Here is a 20981-nt window from a genome sequence, read left to right on the forward strand (position 1 = left end):
ACCAAACGTCTCATGTTTCACCCTGAGGGAGCTCATGCCCCAAGACAGATGGTGCCTGAGAAATAATTTATAAAATGTCAATAAGTATAATTTTGTACACTATCTCGAAAGAAGAATTGAAAATTATCAGTGATCAGGGGAAAGACCACTCCAAACAAATAATAAGAAACAAACAAATCCCCACAACACTGAGCATTCTCCTCAAATTCAGAAATTGTCGAAGATGAGAGAAACTGGAAACACTGAATGTTGGTGGGGCTGGGGAAAGGTGGGCACTAACACACTGTCACTAGAGCTGTACATGCTGGAAAACATTCTGGAATTGTGAATGGAAAATGACTGGGATTCCACTATTGACAATACACTTTAATGTGTCAAAGACTAAACATCCAATACTGGCCAAAGATATCCATAGCAGTACTTTTTATGGTGGCAAAGACCTCTAAGTAAAATAGATGTCCATAACTTGGAGAAGGGCTGGAGAACATACAGTAAATGACTATGACAGGACAATACTGTGTTGTTTCATGGCACGGAAGGGAGCCTGTTCTGTGTCTGCAGAACATAAATGCTGCCAAGCTTAAGAAGGCTGGGGATGGACCTAGGGATGGTGTTTGCCTGTTGTCCAAAGACAGGTCTGGTTATCTAAGTGTGGAGAGTCTCATCACCAGGTGGGTTCAGGAGGATGAACTCGGGGGCTACAGGAACTCTCAAGGACCAACTAACTGCAAAGTTGGAAACGAGTCCCAATTTGTATGGACACCCCTGGCTTCAGAGTGCTTCTTCCTCCAACACTTACTAGCTGGGTGACTATGAGGAAATCATTCAGAGCCTCATTTTTTCCATATGTAAAATGGGAATTGGAAGTAGCTGGAATACCTACCTCACAAGGCTGCTGTGAGGCTGAAATGACACAATCTGTGTAAAGTTCTTTCTGAACCTTAAAACGCTATATTGTCATCGATACTGATGACGACGACAATGACAAAAGTGCAGTATAGAAGGTGTCCCAAAAGTCTTAGAGCAGTTTCAGAGATTTTAAGCTATTGCAGCTTAATTTGGAGCAGAATGGCATCCATGGTCTCCTTCCCAGCATGTTAGTAAACATTGAGAACTTTATATGTTTACTGTGGAATAGAAAAAAGTTAGGAAGTATTAACTCTTGGCTCTTTGGGAATTGGCCAAACTAGTGGCAGGGCCACTAGAAATTAATTTCAAGGGATTTCAGAATCCAGAAAAAGGGCAAAGTCATGCCTACTGGTAGGGGAAAAACCCAATTCCCATGAACTCCATCCTCTCCAACCTCCAAGGTAACATGGCAGAGTGGAGAAAACATCAGAGAGTCAGGAAGATGTCGATTCTAGTGCTATTCAAACTTAACTAGCTTAAACCTACACTAAGACTTTTGGGACAACCTCTATGTATATTTGGGTGAGTCACTTAACTTCTGTCAACCTCAGTTGCCTAATATGTAGAATGGGGACAATTGTACCTGTAAGACCTTAGTTCCCAGGGTGGTCGTGAAGATCCAGGGAGACTTATCTGTCTGTTCAATGCTCTGAAAACCTTAATGCCCTCAATGAGTGTTGGCTATCACTGTGACCAAGGGATGTGACAAATGGGGAGATTTAGAATGGCTCTGGATTAATAGGTGCCAGCTGGAATTTGAGGTGAGGAAACACTGAGTCTGGTCCAGAGCAGTCAGTTGGGCTCCATCACAGAAGGAGACCTACAAGGGGTAGCTCTGAGCCTGGAGATCCTGAGGGAGCAAGAACATTCCAAGGAGCAGGAAACACAAATGAAACATGGTGTGCCAACTATTAAACTCTCCTTTGTAACCATTTTCCATTGATCAATCAGTATTTAACAAGCACAGACTACGTTCCAGGCACTTGGAATACAGAGATAAGAATGAAACAGTTCTTGCCTTCAGGGCGCTTACATTCTACCAGAGGAAATCATGGATCCCTACACACATACACATACAAATACACATAGCAATAAAGATAAATTATATGCAAAAGAATCTCATATTAAACTTGTTGGGGAAACCCTAGCAGCCAGGAGGAGCCTTGAGGTGGCATTTAAGTTGAATTGGAGAAATCTCACATTTAAGGGAAGGGTAGAAAGATTCATGATGCCAGATGACCCAATAAAACCCCACTAATAAATTTCTACTTCATGGAATCGCATGGGCTAGCAAGACCTCACAAGTCATCCAATATATCTCCTGCCTGGAAAGAACAGACCACTTCAGCTAAGCAGAATGAAAATTGTCTGCCTCTACCTGAAAAATATATGGGGTCATAAACTCCATAGATAAGGGTGTCCTGATTTCTCACAATCCTTCCCTGAAGTCAGGATCCCGGGTATAAAGCAGGAAGACACTTTGGAGGACATTGGGTCCAACCCATTAATTTTACAAATGAGGAAACTGAGGCCCCAGGGCCACAATTGCTTAGGATCACACAAATAGTAAATTCAGAGGCAGGATTTGGATCTAGTCTTTCTACCTCCAAGTGCAGTGCTTGATCCCTGTTTCTTTAGAACTAAAGAGGTCAGTTTCCAGGACTGCCCTTTCCCCACAGATGGGCATGACTTTGTCCTTTTGTCTAGCTTACAAAATTTCTGGTAATTAATCCCTAGGGTCCTACCAGTAGATGGCCAATTCCCAAAGAGGCAGAAGATGCTACTTTTTTACTTTGCTCCTTCTAAAACAACTAACTGACATGGTGAGATTATCTATGCAACTTTGTTATAAAGTCTATCTTCCTTTAATTCCTTGTATCACTCCGACCATACAGGTGCCTCTTACCTTGGCAAGACTCCCCTTGGGCTCAGACAGTATCCTCAGATGTCAGGAAAAACCAAGAAAAACTTTCAGCATATCGGGAGGACTTGCTAGTGAACTTACAGAAGGCTATAAACAATTATAACACGAAACAGGCACATATGGATGGGCCCCGATCTGCATTGTTGGATGAACGCCCGTGTGGATGAGACCCAGAGAATATGAGTATGTTTCATGCCATTTTTCTCAAGGGGGAAGCGTAATATTGAACAGTAGAGGTGGGCAGTGATGAAAATAGAGCCTGTAATCTGAAAGATGGATAAAAAAATTAAATGTCTCCTGCCAGAAAGGAGGAGGAGGGTATGATTCACCCACAGCCATCTAGAATTGGGTCTGGTCATTGCCTTTTCAGAATGCTAGCATTGTTGGTTTGGAGTTTTCCCATACAGTACTATGGTCACTGTATGCTATTGATGCTCCTGGTTCTGCCTGCATCACTCTGAATCTGTTCATAGAAGTCTTCCCATGACATTCATAAATCACAATTCATTCCCCCATTCCTTCATCAATGGATGCCCATTTCATTTCTGGTTTCCTTCATCTAGACCTGGGGTTTCTTCTATATAGGGGACTCCCTGGTGCAGAAATTCTCTCTACCAATACAGATCTGCAATTTAGATTCTTATCGAGTTGTCTAGAGTTTTTCATTAGGGTCTGACACTTCATGACATGACCGCATTTGGGATTTTCTTGGCAAAGATGCCAAAGTGGTTGGGCATTTCTTTTTCTAGTTCATTTTACATATGAGGAAACTGAAGCAAAAAGGGCTCAGTGACTTACCTAGGATCACATAGCTAATAAGTATCTGAGGCCAGATCTGAACTCATTTAGATGAATCTTCCTGATTCCAAGCCCAGTGCTTTACCCACTGTACCACCTGGTTGCCCATGTGGTCTAGAGAACAAAGTCATTAAGTGGTTGGCCCCGAGCCAGCATGTGTCAGAGGTGGGACATGAACCCAGGTCATCCTGACTCTGAGGCCAACATCTCTTGGCTAATATTTCAAAATGCAGCTTATACCTATTTTCATCTCTAAGGGACCTTTCTTTCCCTCCACCATGGGCCTCCTTGGGGCATCTGACTCGCAATGAGATTGGGAAGTCAATGAGTATAAGTCGTTCCCTCGCTTTTCTGGCATAATTCCATATTATTTTCCAGAAAGATCTGAACGACCCCCCAGAGGCATACTAAAAGGGAATCCATGTGCCTGTGTCTCTCACCTAATACTGATTAGTTCCCTCTTGGATGATCCTTGCTACTTTGGAGATCTGAGCAAGACCTTCGAATAGTCGTAATCTCCAGTCGCCTTATTATTGGTAACAGCCCATTTTCACATGGGCGATAGGTTTCAGATTCAGGATTTTTGACCCCTCCTTTATTGGAGAATTGCTTGCTCCTGGCCAAACGTTCCTATCAATTCTCCATCTATCCTGGCTAAAAGACCTTCTTCAGCCTACTTGAATCTCTTACTTAACTTGGATATTCACACTGAAATGGTATGATTTCGCCAACGGAGGAGTTCCATTCGACAATGCAGATTACCGTCTACCCATCCTGTGGGACACCTTACCAAGAGGCGAGCGAGGGACATTGTTCTTCTCAAGAAAACGAACCAAGCACAAAGTCACACCTGGATACCTTTCTGGCTCTGGAAGTCCATGTCGGCAAACCTTAACCTCGGACAGACTCTACTGTGCCCGAAAGAATAAGCCGATTTGGCCACTGGGAAAGGAATTCTTTGGCCACGGCAACCCGTGAGACAAAGGACGATCCAAAATGGCCCTGGCTCTTATTTGGGGCCCCTTCCGGTTCTGCGGTGATGATGGCAGAGTGGCTGAAAAGGATGCTGAGGGTGACGGCAATTATAGATATTATATTAAGGGGGAAAAAAAATCACTATTTCCATTGAGCGTGCGATGAAGACACTGTTCTGTGTTTCTCTGAAAATGCTTCACGCACAGGAGAGTCATTGTATTCCGGTCACTTGATCCTGAATATATTTGTAAGGATGAAATTTGAACCCCAAACTTAAAGTAGAGCTCAGTGAGTCCCCGGAGAAGGGGGTGCTCTCAATAATGAAGTGAGGAAGCATTCTCCCACCTGCCAATTAACCTTTGAGAATGACCCCTTCCCATACGAGGGGAAAATGAAAATATTCTATTGAAAGAAGGGCTACTTGGCTTGATGAAGCACCATCCATTAAACACATTACCCCACCCAGGGGTCTCGCAGCTCTGCCATGAGCACGTTTCCATTCTTAATCGGCGCGTGCTAATAACCTGATGCTTCAGCTCCGTCTCACTTCACTTCCCCCACTTTCCTCAGTAACGAGGGTATTAATTAACCCGCGATCCATCGGCAGCGTAAAAGCATCGGCTCCCTTGTTACTGTACATCATGTCGCGTGTTCGAAGGTGAGAGAGAACAGATTCGTCCAAAAGACGAGCGACTCAAATGGAAATTCGCATCTGAAATTGGCCGCCCAGTAATTTCTCATTAGAGCTGGCTGCCATGGTGGCAGCTGGAACCAGGGACGCTTTGTACCCTCTTAAGAGTATGAACTCCAAGGGGCTATTTTGCTCACAGCTGGTAGCCCAGATGATGGCCTTTGTGCTGGAGATGAAATGACTTAAGTGGCTCGCAGAGAGCCTGACCCAGAGCTTTGCAGAGAGGGTCTTACTTCAATTATGACTTTGGCACCCACGATTCCATTCAGGAGGCACACGGCCTGAGGGGGAAGCTAAGGGATTCCTAGTTCTTTCTTCCTCCACTTCTTATCACTTTGTCACCTAGAAGAACCAATTCATTTCTTCCTCCCACCAACACATCTACTCCTATTGGCATTAATGCAAACGTTAACGCGCTGGACATGCCTTACTTATCTCAGGTGAATGTCACGCTAGTCCAATGAGGTGAGCATCAGAGCTATTTTTAACTCCCATTTTACAGATGAGTAAAATGAGGCACAGAGCTCGAATGGCTTGCCTCCAGGCACAAAGGCAGTGAGTTTCAGAAGTGGGATCTGAACCCAAGACTTTCCGATTCCAAGGGTGTTACTCTGTCCATTATATCAGGCTGTCATTCTCTATGACTTGAGATGAGTTTTAATGAATTTGAAATGGGAATCGGTCTACTGAACATAGACTCATTAATGGGGATTAAGAAATAATCAGTTGATGCTGTGAGCATCAGACATTTTAAAGATGAAAGGGAGAGACTGGGAAGTACCTAGAGAAGAATTCCAACCCTGATCCTTTCTTTCTGCTGTGTGACTTTGGACAAAACACGCAGCGTCTCTGAGCCTCAGCTCTTCACCTGGAAAGTGAGGGGTTTGACTAGATGGCTTCAGAGCTCCATTTTTACCTCCAGATTCAATGATACCATGACCTCAAGAGATTCCTGTCACTGAGCTGCTTCCTCCCCTCCTCCATGTCTCTCTGTTTCAGACAGCAAATCTGTAATTAATCTCTGTATTTAATCGGGCCAATGTTCTAGAACACTGGCAAGCCTGGGTGTAAATCCTGCCACCATCACTTATTTATTAGCTGTGTGATCCTGGGCAAATTACATAATAATATATATATATATATATATATATATATATATAAAACTCTTTACATATTTTATGTCATTTGATCCTCACAATAACTCTGGGGAGTAAATGCTATTCTTATCCCTGTTTACATATGAGGAAACTGAGGCAGGCAGAGGTCAAGTGAATTGCCCATTTAGAACTTCCAGCTTTCTGACTCCAGGTCCATTACTCTAATCACTCTGCCATGGATAAGCAGCATCTTGTCTTAAAAAATAACCGGTATTCACATAGTGCCTTAAGGTTTGCTAAGCACTTTACAGTTTACATTTTATCCTCCAATCAATTCAGGGAGATGGTCTAGCCAAAGACTGAGGGGCAACGACTACCCTTTCTTCATCTAGAGCAGTGATGGGCAACCTTTTTAAAGGGGGGCCAAAGGAAAGGGAATGCTCCTCTGTCAGTCTGCTTCTAAGGCAACTCTTTGGAAGTTTCATTGTATTGTATCCTACTCATTGTATTTGTCAGATTAGGAATAATATCACATGGTGGGATAGAACATTTCAGGGGCCGTAGTTTGCCCATCACTGGTTTAGACCAATAGAAAGGAAACATCAACAACTCTGGGAAGTAAAAGAGAGGGCAGCCCTGGCACTCACCAGTCATGTGACGTCTACCCATCAATCAGCATTTATTAAATGCCTACCTAGTGCCAGGTGCTGTGCTGGAAACTCTCTGAAAGCCCCCCAAAGTCTTGGCAAGATCGCTCTGGGACTGGCTCCTACGGCTGCTTACGGACTCCTGCCTCCATTCTGAATTTCATGGCATGTTTTGCTCAAGAGATTTTTTTGCCAAAACTGCCCATTTGACAAGATGCCCCCTTTGAGTGGCACTTAAATCATGGCGGGCAAGAGAATGGTGCCACGTCAGTCGAGTCTACTAATCCATCTCCCCGTTAGCCATAGCGCATGGCCACAGACAGTGAAGTAGGGACACTGGCAAAAAGCAGCTCAGTAACCTTGTTTGCTGTCAGTGAGTCGTGCCAAAATCAGCTCCGTGTTCTGAAAGACTCCCAGAGAGAGTCCGGCATCCTTGCCCAGCCCCGGGGCTCTGTGGTTCTCTCATGGGTGTATTCTGACGTTTCCTTAAACTACAAAATCTGGAGGCTGGAAGAACTCTTAGCAGTCACCAGGTCCAATTTCTTCCCCATCTCTCATCTTCCCCTCGTGAATCCTCTCCATTTTCTTCCTTCCGGCCTCCCTCCCTCCCATACCGTAGTGCCAAGTGCACTAAAGGACCTTCACTGATCCAGGGAGTCCCCCTGGAGCAGAGCGGAGAGATGGGAAGACCCGGAGGCCGGTGCCCCTCTCCCGGCTGTTACACTGTATTTTTATTTAGTTTGTGGACCACGTCTCAGTTACACTTTCATCTGGTTTCGGCGGTACTTGGAGTTTTGTGGAGGCCAAAATGGATACTTCTGGTAGAGAATAATGAGAAATGAAGTGACCAGCCCAAAGTCCCACAGCCAATATGTATCAAGAAAAAGGACCTTGAACCCAGCTCTTCCCGGCCTCTTGGCTAGCTCGCCATCACCCCCCTACAAAGGCTCTCACCATGCGCGCACTAGAAGGGTTTTCATTTCCATTTTGGGAATGGGCAAACCAAGACGAGAAGACAGAAAGGTTAGAGGAGCCTGCCTGAGACGGCACCGCTAGGAAATGTCCGAGATCCTGCCAAGGGCAGTAAGCAAACGAGCCCGGGTACAGCAGCAGCAGCAGCAGCAGCAGCAAGACACCCCGAGGGGCAGATGGGAGGCAGCCCCGACCAGCCTTGTCAAGCTATTCCTGCCACCACTTTGCTCACAATCTCCTTTCAGCCCTAGATGGAGCCTTGGGAATAGGCAGGCTTCCCAGCACCCTTCTGGGGGGATGCCCGGAGGACCTGACTGCCCAGGGGCTCCAGCCACAGCCACTGAAGACCCAGAGAGCCACCAGAGTCCTCGGCCCTGCCAGATGGTTCACCATCAGAGTTTGCCAGTGGAAATGACACGGAGGAGGCGGCCTGGCCATCAGCCTTGTACCCAGAGCACTGTGGGACTGTCTCCTCAGACTGGCAGCTGAAATCTTCCTTACCTGTGCTCCCCCCCCCCAGTAGAATGGGGGCTCCTCATGGGCAGGGCCAGCCTCCCCTTTGTATCTGGGTCCCCAGCGGTGCTCTGAACACAGGAAGCAGCTAATAAATGACTTGTTGGTTCCTTCATTCGCCCTGATCGGGGCGACTTAATAAGTATCAGTTGGAAGAATGAAATCACCTTTTCTGAGCTTTGTTCTGACTGACCAGGGGAAAGCCCAGTGGTCTGAGAAGCTAAGCTTCCTCTTCTTTAAGGCGGCTGAGTCCTTCACTCTGGGCAGGACAGTGCCGGGCCACAGGGGCTGGCCATCCAGAGGCCATCCTCACTGGGGCGGGCGCCCTGCTCTTTACCAGGGAGCCACTCCTTGGCAGCTGGTGCTTTCCCCCCATTCGCCTTTTTGCCCACTAAAACGCAAGATGAGAGGTGACCCTGGGCAGATGGAGGAGCCTGACTAGGCAGGAGTATTCCTACTCCCGTATTCCATTTGGGGACCTATCCCATGACCCGTGCCAAGCATATGGGGCCACGCTGAGAGCCATATGGTTGCCTTCCATCAGCCGACGGTGATCATCCTCAGAAGGAGAAAAGTGCCCTTGGCACTCGGATCCAGCCCCTCCCTTGTCATCTGCCTCCCTCCCACAAGATCCGGGGCGCCCTCGGAATGAGGAAAGAGAGCCAGAAGTCAGAGCCCTGGAAATGCCCAAATTACTGCCCCTGAACTCACTTATTACACTGAATAAAAGAGGCAAAAAGCGCACGGGACCCCGGAGCCAAGGACTAGAGATGCCTCGGCCAGAGGCCGTTATTGCTTCGTCAGTCCAGAAAAATACCAAACACACTCCATGGCTTTTCCCCTTCCATTAGATGTTGGACAGACGTGGCCACCCAGGATTACTGGAACTGTCCAAACTTTCATGGAGCTCTTTGGAGGGCCAGAAGAAAACTCCGAGTGGCAGCTGCCCCGGAGGCCCCCCCGCCGGGCACCTCGCTTCATGTGGCCACAGATGGGCACCTACCAAAATACTCCCCCCAGCGGCACTTTGGGGGCGAGCACAGCGGAAGGAGAGTGGGGACCCGGTGCTTGGGGGGTGGCACATGGATGTAATGGAATGATGCTGTCGCATCCAATGATGAATGAGAGCAATCCAGGAAATGAGAGGAAATCTAGTGGCGCCCTTTGCTTGGGGAAAAGCTGACTAAATTGTGGTTTAGGAATATAATGCAAAAGCAAATGTGTCATCAGAACAAATAAGAAATGGGAGCCATCCAGGAAAGCTGAGCCAAACCTCCCCAAATGAGGCAAGGGCAAGGACGCTGAAGCAGGGGAACAAGAGACACAAGTGCCACAATGCAGAGATGACGAGCCGAGGCAGGTGAACGCCAGGAAAGTGTTGGGGACCAATCTGAGACACAGAAGAGGAAACACACATCACCTCTCTCAGGGGGGAAATGGGAGATGAGATCACGATGATGATAATGATAATAGCTAATATTTATATACCACCTACTATGTGCCAGGCACTCTGCTTTACAATTATTATCTCATTTGATTGTGACAACAAATCCATTTTACAGAAACGGAAGCAAATAGAGGTTAGATGACTGACCTAGGGTCACACAATTGTTGCGTTTCTGAGCTCAGATTTGAACTCTCAATTTCTGGACTTAAGTGCTCTAACCACTGCACTCCCCCTTACTTAACTGTTCTGAATCCTGACAAGGGAAGGCTAAATAGGAGTGGGAGTGGAGTACATCAGGAAATGACAAGATGTGAAAAAAAATTCTGCCCTGGTTGAAAACTACATTATCACAAAAATGCTTAAAGGAATTAGTGACTTACAGAAGAAACTCAAAATGAAGATGTCTTACATTAAAAGAGCCCAAAGCCAGAGGCTTCTGCTCACAGGTTGCCACTCATTAGTTTTTGACCTTGAGCAAGTCACTGAGGCTCATTTTTCTCATCTGTAAAATGGGGATCTCAACTCTGTGCTCCCCAGTTACCTGGGTTATTGTGAGGAAAGCACTCTGTAAATCTGTATAAATGAGAATCACCATTACTGCTGTGATCACCAAGAACAGAGAGAAATAACAGGGCAAACAAGATGCACAGGGAGAAAGAAGTGTGGGCGGGTGAACCAAATGGGGCATCAAACTTGGAGTGAAAGAGACTCAAACTCAAATCCCACCTTGGACGTTAATTGTGTGACCGTAGGGAAGCCATCTAACTGTTTTGTGCCTCAGTTTCCTCATTTGCAAAATGGAAGGATTACACCTGAGGCCTCTAAGGTCCCATCCACCTCAATATCTATGCTATGCTCCTCTGCCCCATTCTTTGTTGTTGTTCAGCCACATTGGATTCTTTGTGACCCTGCGGACTATACCATCTATGGCGTCTTCCTGGCAAAGATATTGGAGCAGTTTGCCATTTCCTTCTCCAGTGGATTAAGACAAATAGAAATTAAATGACTTGCCAAGGGTCATACAGTCAGGAGGCTCCCTGAAGATGAATTTGGTCTGAGGTCTTCCTGACTCCGAATAGGGTCACTTCAGTGCCCTATCCACTGAACCACAGAACTTTCCCAATTCCATGCTAAGTAGGACATGTTATGTGAGAAGGCATTAAAGGTCCAGAACTAGGGGCACTAGGCAAAGCTTGTCCTCGAAGGAAGATGGAGAGTCTACTCAATCACTCCATCCTAAAGCCTTTAGTATTAAGTGCTTGCTGTGTGCTTAGCAACACCAACAAGGACACCGATCGATCCCCCCATCACTTGTTAAAAGTTTGCGACGGCTCCCATCAGACTGGAAGCTCCTCGAGGGGAGGGCAGGGACTGATTTTTGCCTTTCTCTGTCTCCTCAGCACATGAGAGGAGCCTGACAAATGTTCACTGACTTTCCTGCCCAAACCTCCTTTTGTCCCAGAGGCAGGGGGCCCAGAGCTATCTGAGCCTCGTTTGGTCTGGGTCCCTGGTTGAAGCAACTGATTGAATTCCAGAGTTCCTCTGACTGGGGGAAACAGGAGAAGACATGCCTGGCTTCCTCTCAGCTCCCAAGTGACCCCAGCACCAGCCTTGAAAGACAGACATCCTTCGGGTTTTGAAATAGTGGAAAGATATGGACAAGTCCTTGGACTCCATCCCAAAAGAAGAGAAACAAAAACTCTTGCTCATACAATCACATCTGCTCTTAGTGTGGGGTCACAGGAGCCCAGAATTAGAGCTGGAAGGGACCATCGGATTCATTCCTTTCATTTTACAGATGGGGAAACTGAGGCACAAAAGAGTTAGTTGTCTTCCCCAGGTTACACAGCAAGCCAGTGTCTGAGATGGGACTTGAGTTTGGGCTCCTTCACCCCAAGTAATGCCCCATCCACTAGCCCAAGCTTCCCTCTGTGTATGCTGTGTCCCTCCTATAGAATTTAAAGGCTCAGACTGCTTCATGTTGAATTTTATCCCCAGCCTATGTGCCTGGCACAGCGCCCAGCACATAGTAGGGAAATTCTTAATGATTGACATCCACAGGACTGGTTTGTTGATGGACTGACGGATGAGCATCCCAAGTTTCCTTCAAAGCTACCTCCAATGGGAAGCTTTTGGGGATGTCCCCAGGTTTGGTGCTCTCTCTATCCTCATATAATTGTGTATATACTTATCTGAGTACAGCCGAATATAAGCTCCCTGAAGGCAGGAACCACTTCTCGTTCTGTCTCTGTATCCCCAGCACTAACATGGGGGTTTGCATAAGCATCCAAAGGTGGGCTGGATCCCACCAATCATGAAGAAGTGCTTAAGCACATCTGGAGAAAGCCTGCCAGTGTAGATGAACCCTAAAGTGACTCACTGGGTGAAGTTCCCTGCCCTTTGCCACTCTGGCATCAGAGGCACCAACGTGCCCAGGCACTCTGAGCCCGTGACATTGCCAGTGGCCTGAGTCTGGGCCGGCCACATATGAAGTGTACACTGCTCCGTACTGAAGTACCATTGCACCCAGGCCTGGTCCAGTTTAGCCTGACAAAGCAGAATATTCCAATGGCATTTGGTGCATGAAATATCAATCTGTGGGCACACAAAGCTGTGTAGCAACCTGGACTTCTGTAGGGATTTGGGCTTTTTACTTTTCCTAGGTGAGTGACTGTAAATGGTACCAGTAATAAAAACACCCATTTTGATACCTTAAATTTCTCAAAATAACTCCAGGAAGTAGGTCAATTAAGCCTACCATACCCATTTTACAGATGGGGAAACCAAAGCCCGGAGGAACAAAGCGATTTCACTATGGTTTTCTGGCTAGTAAATTTTGGAGGCAGGATTGGAGCCCCAGCTTCCCATCTCTAAAAACATTATTGACAATTCTGCACCAAATTCATCTATTCACAATAAATTAGGGACCACGAGATCTACACTTAGAAGGAGCCTTAGAGCTTCGTGGGTCCAGCCCTCTCATCTTCTATGGGCTGGCGGCATAGTGGTCAGTATTTGTAGCCAGATGACTTGCCATTTAATAATGGTGTGACTCTGGGGAAGTTGTCTCCCCTGTGCCTCAGTGTCCTTCTCTGTAAAATGAGGGGGTGGTATAAGGTTGCCTTTTGAATCCTTTGCAGCTGTATGACCTTAACTTCCTTCTCATCTTGAAACTTCAATTTCTTCCTTCATAAGTTGAGGAAGTTGGATTAAATGGCCTCTGAGGTCCTTTGAAGTTCTCTATCTAGGGCTAAGGCTTCTAAGTTCCTCATTTCCTGGGCCTCAGTTTCCTTATCTGTAAAAGTGTGTCTATGGGGGGGGAGCGATTAGATGACCTCTGAGGGCCCATTCAGCTCTCAATCTCTCACTCTGTGATTCTAATGGAATTACCAACAGCAACTCAAAAGCTTTGGCCATGATAACTTCTTCCTTGCTGGGTCCTCAATCTCTGATTGTCAAGTCCTTCCCGGCATGACCCATCTGGGCCCCACCGAGCATGAAAGACAACCTGTTGGTGTGGGGGCTGGACTCTGGGGCCACTGAGGCCTTCCCAACTTCCCAACATTGCGTCTGGGGTTGGGATTCACAGGAAACTCTTCCCACCAAGCTGGGGAATTTCAGAATCCCTCACGCAAGTGTTGGAAACTTGAAATCAGGCTTCATCTACCTCAATAAAACCAGTCTAACTCTCTGGGGAAGGCTGTAGGCAAACAGCACATGTGAGGTCCCCTGTCTGAAGGAACAGTTGACAGGAGTCCTTGGGACCCACCAAAAAAAGCCCCCAGACCCGGGCAAGTGTCCCATCAAGTCAACAGATCAAGTGTCCATCAGCGGGTCTGATCAATGCACTCATTACTCGTGACTGGAGCGAGCCCAGGCCAAATCTGGCCTCAGCTACCCAAGGAAGGGGCACCAGGACTCCCCGGGGCATGGGGAAAGCCCTGGAACTATTTCAGAACAAAATAAAGCCCCCCCCCAAGCCCTTTAGTTTGGAGCGGCCAGAGAGAGCCTCAAGTGGACCGAGCAGCGAGATTAAAGTGGACACCAGGAGGCCTGACCAATGGTGTCAGCCCTCCAGGAACGGTGAATGATCATTTCTAGGTGAAAAGTCAAGAGCGCCCAATCTTAAACGCTAGAGACTCTGCTGCCGGGCCTGGCTGCCAGCCCTTTATCTGGAGAATGCAGAAGTTGCCCCTCAGCACTTCCAGCAGCTCTCTTCACTGTGGGCACCTCTGCCCTTGCCCAGCGCCCTCCGCAAGTCAGGTGAATATTGCCCTCAGGTCCCACACTGGGCGCTGCCTTGGCCCCCTGCCTCTACACGGGCTTTGATGAAGACGGGGGCAGAAGTGCCAAGCCTGCCATGGCTGGGGATTCTTGGCACTGCCCTGTCCCAGGCCAGCTTCCATCTGGAAAGGGCATGGAGCGGGCTGGTGGGCAGCAAACCAAACCAAACGCATCCACCGAGCTCTCAGAGGAGAGCCAACCCCCGGGGCAGTGCTAGGCACCGGAGGCTGGCTTTGGCACCGGCCCCGGCTTGGCAGCCCGAGGCCGGCCCTCCGGCCAGCCCCAGACGCATACAATCAGCTGGGCTCCCCCAGCCAGCAGGAAGTAGCGGCAAGCAGCAGCGGCGCCACCTTACCTGTTTCTTTGTCCTGGACTTCTTCCAGGTGCAAGTCATTGAGGAGATGCTCCAGAATCTTCTCGGGCGTCCCCGACACCACCACGTATCTGTCAGAAAGGAGAGAATCTGAAGACTCGTCCTCTGTGGAGGACTGCGAGCGGTTGCTCCACTCGTCCTCCTCGTCCTCCTCATCAATGTATTTGAAATAAGGCACATCGAAGGTGGGCAGCTCTCGGCCCCTGCCGCCGCCGCCGCCGCCAGAGAGGGCGGCAGGGTCCTTCCTCTCGAGGTGGGGGTCAGAGACCCTCAGCCGGGAGCTCCCCATTGTGCCTGGTTAGTAACAAAGGCATCTCCCCCTCCCTAGATGCTCAGATCTCTGGCCATCTCCGGGGCTCCCTCCCTGTAAGGCAGGCAGCCCATCCGGCTGCTCCGGGCTCTGCAGTGAGCCAGCTAGTCTGTTCCAGAGGCGGAGAGAAGGCAGGCAGAGGGAGGAAGGGAGGGAGGGAGAGAGGGAGGGGGAGGGAGACAATCAGGGAGAGACGGACAAACAGAGAGAAGGAGAGAGAGAGAGGCAGCTGGAGCGAGGCAAACAGCCAGAGTGTGTCTGCTGCTAGAGGGAGGAAAAAAAAAAAAAAAAAAAAAACCAGCCCAACCCTCTCACCTCCAATCAGTGTGGGCACTCCCTGGCGCGGGGGCTGGCCCGCATGACGACACCTTCTTGAATACCAGGACAGTTCCGTCTTCCTCCTTTACTTGCAAGGTTGTGACTTCATCCTCTTGCTGTAATTTGGGGTTGGGGGGACGGAGGGGAGGGGAGACGAGGGGAAGAGAGACAACAAAGAGAGGGAAAAGGTAAATCGTCATTGAACGCTGCCTGGGGAAGCCCCGCCACGGGGGCACATGCCAGATGGGGTTTCTCCTAAGTTGGAGGGGCGGCAGTTTGGGGGGCTGGAAAGACACTGTCAACATCCAGAGGGAAACAAGGACTGGACTGCCATTTAAAAGAGGAGTTCCAGTTTGGGGGAGAGCCCTGGATCTGGAGTCAGGGGACCTGGGTTCAAACTCCTGCTGTGACCTTGGGTAAAGCAGTTCTCTCTCTGGGCCTCGAAATTCCTGTTCTAGAAAATAAAGAGAGATTAGACTAGTTGATCTCTAAAGCCCCTTCCAGCACTAAATCTATGATCTTATGATCCCCTTGGAGTCAGAAGATGTGGGTTCAAATCCTACCTTGGTTATCTTGTGACCCAGGGAAGTCACTTCCTTTTTTAAATTTTTTTAAATTTTTTTTTTTTTGCTAGACTTTAGTTTCCTCATCTATAAAATGAAGGAATTTCGAGAATCACAGATCTAGAGGTGCTTTAAGGAAATATTTAATATTTCCAAATACTTAAGGAAACCAAGAACCCTGGAAATTGTAGAACTTGCCCAATGCCACACAGGCAGTAATTAATAGCAGTGGGACTTGAACCCAGGACTCTGAAGTCCATACTTACTAGTCTTTCTACTCTACTCTCAAATAAGACTCGATGACCTGCAAGGTCTCTTTCAGCTCTAAAACAATAATCCTTGGAGAACCACAGAATCCTTTCAAAGATTTGGATGGAAAAAAAGAGCGCAGAAGAATAACTGCACAATTATTAAAAGCAAGCAAGAAAGAAAAAAGCTCCCTCCGTGAAGATGGGGAAGATCATGAATTAGGGAATTCATAAATACCCCAAACAATCGGAGTCTATTCACTGGACTCGCCCTTTAGGCGGTCCTGTGCACTAGGGGCTCTTTCATGGGTCACTTCTCCAGAATCTGCAGCGCTCCAGCCCAGGGGGCAGGGCAGGATGGAGCCCAAGCCGAGGCTTCCACCATCCTGCTCAATGGTTCTGTTGGATTTCTCGGCCCTTCCGTCCCATGTGACCTCTGTGGGCTTCCTGTTAGCAGCCCACCTAGGCTAAAATGAATATGTTGTGGGTCAAGGCGCCAGCCTCCCCCATCTCCGAGGGAGGGAGAGGAAGGAGACTGAGGGCAAAAGGGGGAGGCGGGGGAGAGAGGAGGGAAGGGAGGGAAGAGGAAGGCAAGATAGAGGAGGTGGAAGGAGAGGGAGAGGCACAGAAGAGCACAAGAGGGAAGGGAGTGCCAGAGCAGTGCCCTCCTTTACCCGAGTAGCCTCCCTCACCGCCCTGAATAAGAGCAGCCTGCTGACAGGGCACTGGGGAGGAGGGCTGGCTGCCGCGCTGCCCCTGCTGCCTGGGCACTCTGGGTGTGCCCGGACACCCAGTGCTGAGCATTTCCTAAGAGCTGACTGTGAAATCTGCCTCTGGGACAGACAGGTCCCAGTTGAAGGCAGCTGCAAAGTCAAGTTCAGGCACTCTAACTGGGACAGTGGCTTTTAGACCAGTTCAGAGTTGGGGCCAAAGGGAGCAGCCATAGTGGGTCTGGAGCAGAGTAGTCGGCTGGACCTCCTCCCCTCAGGGCTGGACTTCACCAGCCTGAGGTCAGCGTGTTGGGAATCTCCCCACATTGTTTCAATGCTAAACAGAATCTATTACAAATGATACAGATCATCTGTTACTTGACCCCTCCCCCTCTCCTCCCACCACCGGCTAATGGAGCCTCCACCCCAGTCTAGGCTCTAATCGCTGCTGGGCTAAACTCCTGCATCAGCTCCCGAATTAGTCACTCACAGCCAGTCTCGATCCCTCCGATCCAGACTCCAAACCAGCCAGAATCAGCCAGCCTGGCACTGAAGCTCTCCCACCTCCCTCATGCCCAGAAACTGGACCCCCTAAGAACAGCTGCTTCCTGAACTCCTGTTCCCTAAGCTAGCAGGTGGTCTGTGCTCCTCCTCTTCCCTAGGATGCACCCCATCCTCGCCCCATCTTTGAGCATCCTCAGGGGTTCCTTCCTCTATATGCTCTCTCCCTTCCTCTCTTTATCTGTGCTGTCCCCTCCAAGTATGACTGGAAGCTCCTTCACATCAGGGATTCTTTTCATTTGTCATCTCTAGAGCCTGGCACATAGTAGGTTCTTACCAAATGCTCATCAATTCAAATATTGCATAGAGTGGGAGACCCAGAGGTCACTTTCCACCAGGGGAAGGAGTCAGCTACAGACTGATGAGATCGTATTTTATATAAATATATATTTTACACAATATACTACATATAATATGTTTCATATAAATATGGGCATATTTTATATAAATATGAAATCTCATTAACCTCTCCAGTGGCTTAAAAGGCACAGACATTTTTTATGCCCCATTTGTAGAAGAGGGAAGACAAGTTATTACTAGACTTGACAAGCAAGTCAGTAGCCAAGAAGCAATCCCAGGATGCTGAAGATCAAGAGGAGTCTTTGGAGACCCTGTGGTCCAGGGATTCTTAACCTGCTTTGTGCCCTGCATTCCTTCAGCAGTCTGGTGAAGGCTAGAGATTCCTTCTCAGAATAATGTAAATGATGTTAATAATAATAATAATAATAATAATGTTGATCAGTCACCATTCAGTTGTGTCTGGCTCTTTGTGACCCCATTTGGGGTTTTCTTGGTAGAGATATTAGAGGGGCTTGCCATTTCTTTCTCCAGGCCATTTTACAGATGAGGAAACTGAGGCAATCAGGGTTAAGTGATTTTCCCAGGGTCACATAGCTACTAAGTGTCTAAGGTCGATTTTGAATTCAGGTCTTCCTGACTTCAGATCTAAAATTCTACCCACTGTACACCAAGATGCCCTGAGGGCCTAGAGTCAGGAAGATTCATCTTCCTGAGTTCCAATCCAGCCTCAGACACTTACTAGCTGTGTGATCCTAGGCAAATCGCTTAACCATGTTTGCCTCAGTTTCCTCTTTTGTCAAATGAGCTGGAGAAGGAAATGGCCAACCACTTCAGTATCTTTGCCCAGAAAACCCCCCTTGGGAGCATTAAGAGTCAGATACATCTGAAACAATCTATACACAATGCATTCTTAATGTAAATTATAAAAATGTGAAAAACAAAATACAATGGATTAGAAAGGAAATTCTGCTGAAATACAGCTATCAAGATATCAGCAGTTCCAAGTTCATGGCCCTCTTGCTTTAGTTCCACCCCCTCATCTCCCTGATGGGGCCCAGAGACATGAAGTGACTTGTCCACAAAGTCACAAAGGGAGAAACTGAGAGAGGCAGGATTTGAACCTAGGTCTGGGAACTCCAAGGCCAGTGAATATTCCTTCCCCTGTACCCACATTGCATAGGGAACATAAGCCAAGTTTCCTGACCCAAAGGCTAGAGTCAAGGAATTACTCCACTGCCCCTAAAATTCTTCCCCCCCCCCGGATGATTTTAAAGATTAATGCCATTTTATGATATATTAATTTAAAGAAAATGAACCTCTTTACAGTAAACAGTGTGACCAAGTTAAAAGAACATGAAAAGTCACTGCAAGGTCAGACGACCAGCTACCGGGGCAATTAAGGGGGGTCCGAACTCTCCAGGGATGTCGGTGTGAAACCACATGACACGAATGCCAATGTCTAATTCCATCTTTCAGTCCTTCTTTTGTTCCTCACATCGATGAGATGAAACCAGGGGACCAAAAGGGGCCGGAGACACTCCCAGAGACAGACACCCGTGAAGAGATCAAGAAAGAGACGTCAGGGGGGACAGCGAAGCACAAATGGACAAAAGCAATTCACGAGAAGACCCAGCACACATCTTTCCTCCACTTCCTCTAAGAGCCCAAGAATCGGCATTTTCTCGGGCTTCCGTCACTGGGTGGGAAGTCCTGGGAAATTCTGCACACACAGGATGTGCAGCATTATTGGCTGCCTAGTTAGCTAATGTGTCCCTCAATAACTTGGCCATGAAAGGGTACGCCATCACCACTCATGCTGGGCACGGGAAGGTGGGCACAGTGTGTCCTGGAGGCTGATGGAGGGGCTGAAGGAAACTGAGAGCATGCTTGTGGCATGGTAACACAGCAAAAACCTAGTAACGGATAAAAAAAGAAGGTGCAGAAATGCTCACGGGAGAAGATGGAGGCTCCTTCTGAGTGAGGCCAATTCCAGAGGTGAAAAGGACCTGGGAGGCATTTCTGTCCAACTTAGATCTGAAAAGACATTCCTGATACAGAACACCCAATCGGTGGGCACCCAGCCCTCTGCTGCAGGACCCTCCAGAGAGACCCATTCTCCTTTGGCTGCACTGAGCCTAGACAGCTTCTACTCACCATTCCAAGTTCTACCTTCTGTGTCTAATTAGTTAATCGGGCAACTAGAATTTATTAAGCACCTACTATGTGCCAGGCACTGTGCCAAGATCTAGGGATATAGGGGGCAGCTGGGTAGCTCAGCGGATTGAGAGCCAGGCCCAGAGACAGGAGGTCCTAGGTTCAAATCTGGCCTCAGACACTTCCCAGCTGTGTGACTCTGGGCAAGTCACTTGACCCCCATGGCCCATCCTTACCACTCTTCTGCCTTGGAGCCAATACACAGTATTGACTCCAAGACAGAGGGTGAGGGTTTAAAAAAAAAAGAATCTAGGGATACAAAGGCAGACAAAGGAAAGCACCTGCCCTCAAGGAGCTCCCAGTCTAATGGGGGAACCAACGTGCAAATAGCTATATACAAACCAAATAAAGCCAGGATCTATTGGGGCTCAGCCCAGAGGGAAGGCGCTGGACTTAAGGAAGGCTGGGAATGTTTTCATAAAGAAAGGGGGTAGACATGAGGAGGGGAGCTTTTCCAGGCATGGAGTCAGCACGTGAAAATGCCCATCATGCAGTCAAAGCTAAGAACTAATGGCCTCAATCATCCCCCTTCTCTGAATTGAACACACTTGGGTTTTACTTTTGCCTTTGCTCCTCCAAGCGAATCATCTCAACCTCCTTCACTTGTTCAGTCCCTTCAGAACTCTTCAACTCTCCACAACCGCCCATTTGGGGTTCTCTTGAAAGATACTAGAGAGGTTGGCCATTTCCTTTGCCAATCCTTTGGATTAAGACCAACAGGGTTAAGTGACTTGCCCAAGGCCACACAGCTGGTAAGTGTCTGAGACCAATTTTGAACTCTTTCTGACTCCAGGCCCATTGACCTATCCACTGCCCCACCTCGCTGCCCCCACCTCCTTCGGCCAATCGTCCTTTAAGGATTCCAGGCCCCCTTGACCTCCCCATCTTCTTCTCCATGGCACAGTGTCCCTCCTAAAGTGCGGGGCCCAGATCTGAACCCCAACTTCCTACGTTGGTCTGCCCAACACAGCAGACGGGGGATGATCAGTGCTCCTGTCCTAATCATTGTTTCTATTCTCAGGAGGTCTTGCCCATGATTATATTAAGCCGTGACTTCATCTTCCTCGTGATAATGACAATTAGTTTTTTTCTTTTTCTCTTTACCCACGAGGTCAACAAGGGCTGCT

At 48.0% G+C, this 20981-nt stretch overlaps 1 protein-coding gene across 2 annotated transcripts in view; it reads right to left on the minus strand.

The window, feature by feature from the left end:
* Positions 1–14919, minus strand: part of RAPGEF5 (Rap guanine nucleotide exchange factor 5) — an 87254-nt gene extending 72335 nt beyond the window's left edge. For both annotated transcript variants that reach the window (XM_044677668.1, XM_044677669.1), the window contains exon 1: positions 14613–14919. In XM_044677668.1, the coding sequence (XP_044533603.1) occupies positions 14613–14919 (307 nt within the window). The remainder of the gene's footprint in view (positions 1–14612) is intronic.
* Between the last annotated feature and the right edge of the window lie 6062 nt (positions 14920–20981).

Source organism: Gracilinanus agilis, chromosome 5 (assembly GCF_016433145.1).
Source record: "Gracilinanus agilis isolate LMUSP501 chromosome 5, AgileGrace, whole genome shotgun sequence".
Classification (NCBI taxonomy): Eukaryota; Metazoa; Chordata; class Mammalia; order Didelphimorphia; family Didelphidae; genus Gracilinanus; species Gracilinanus agilis.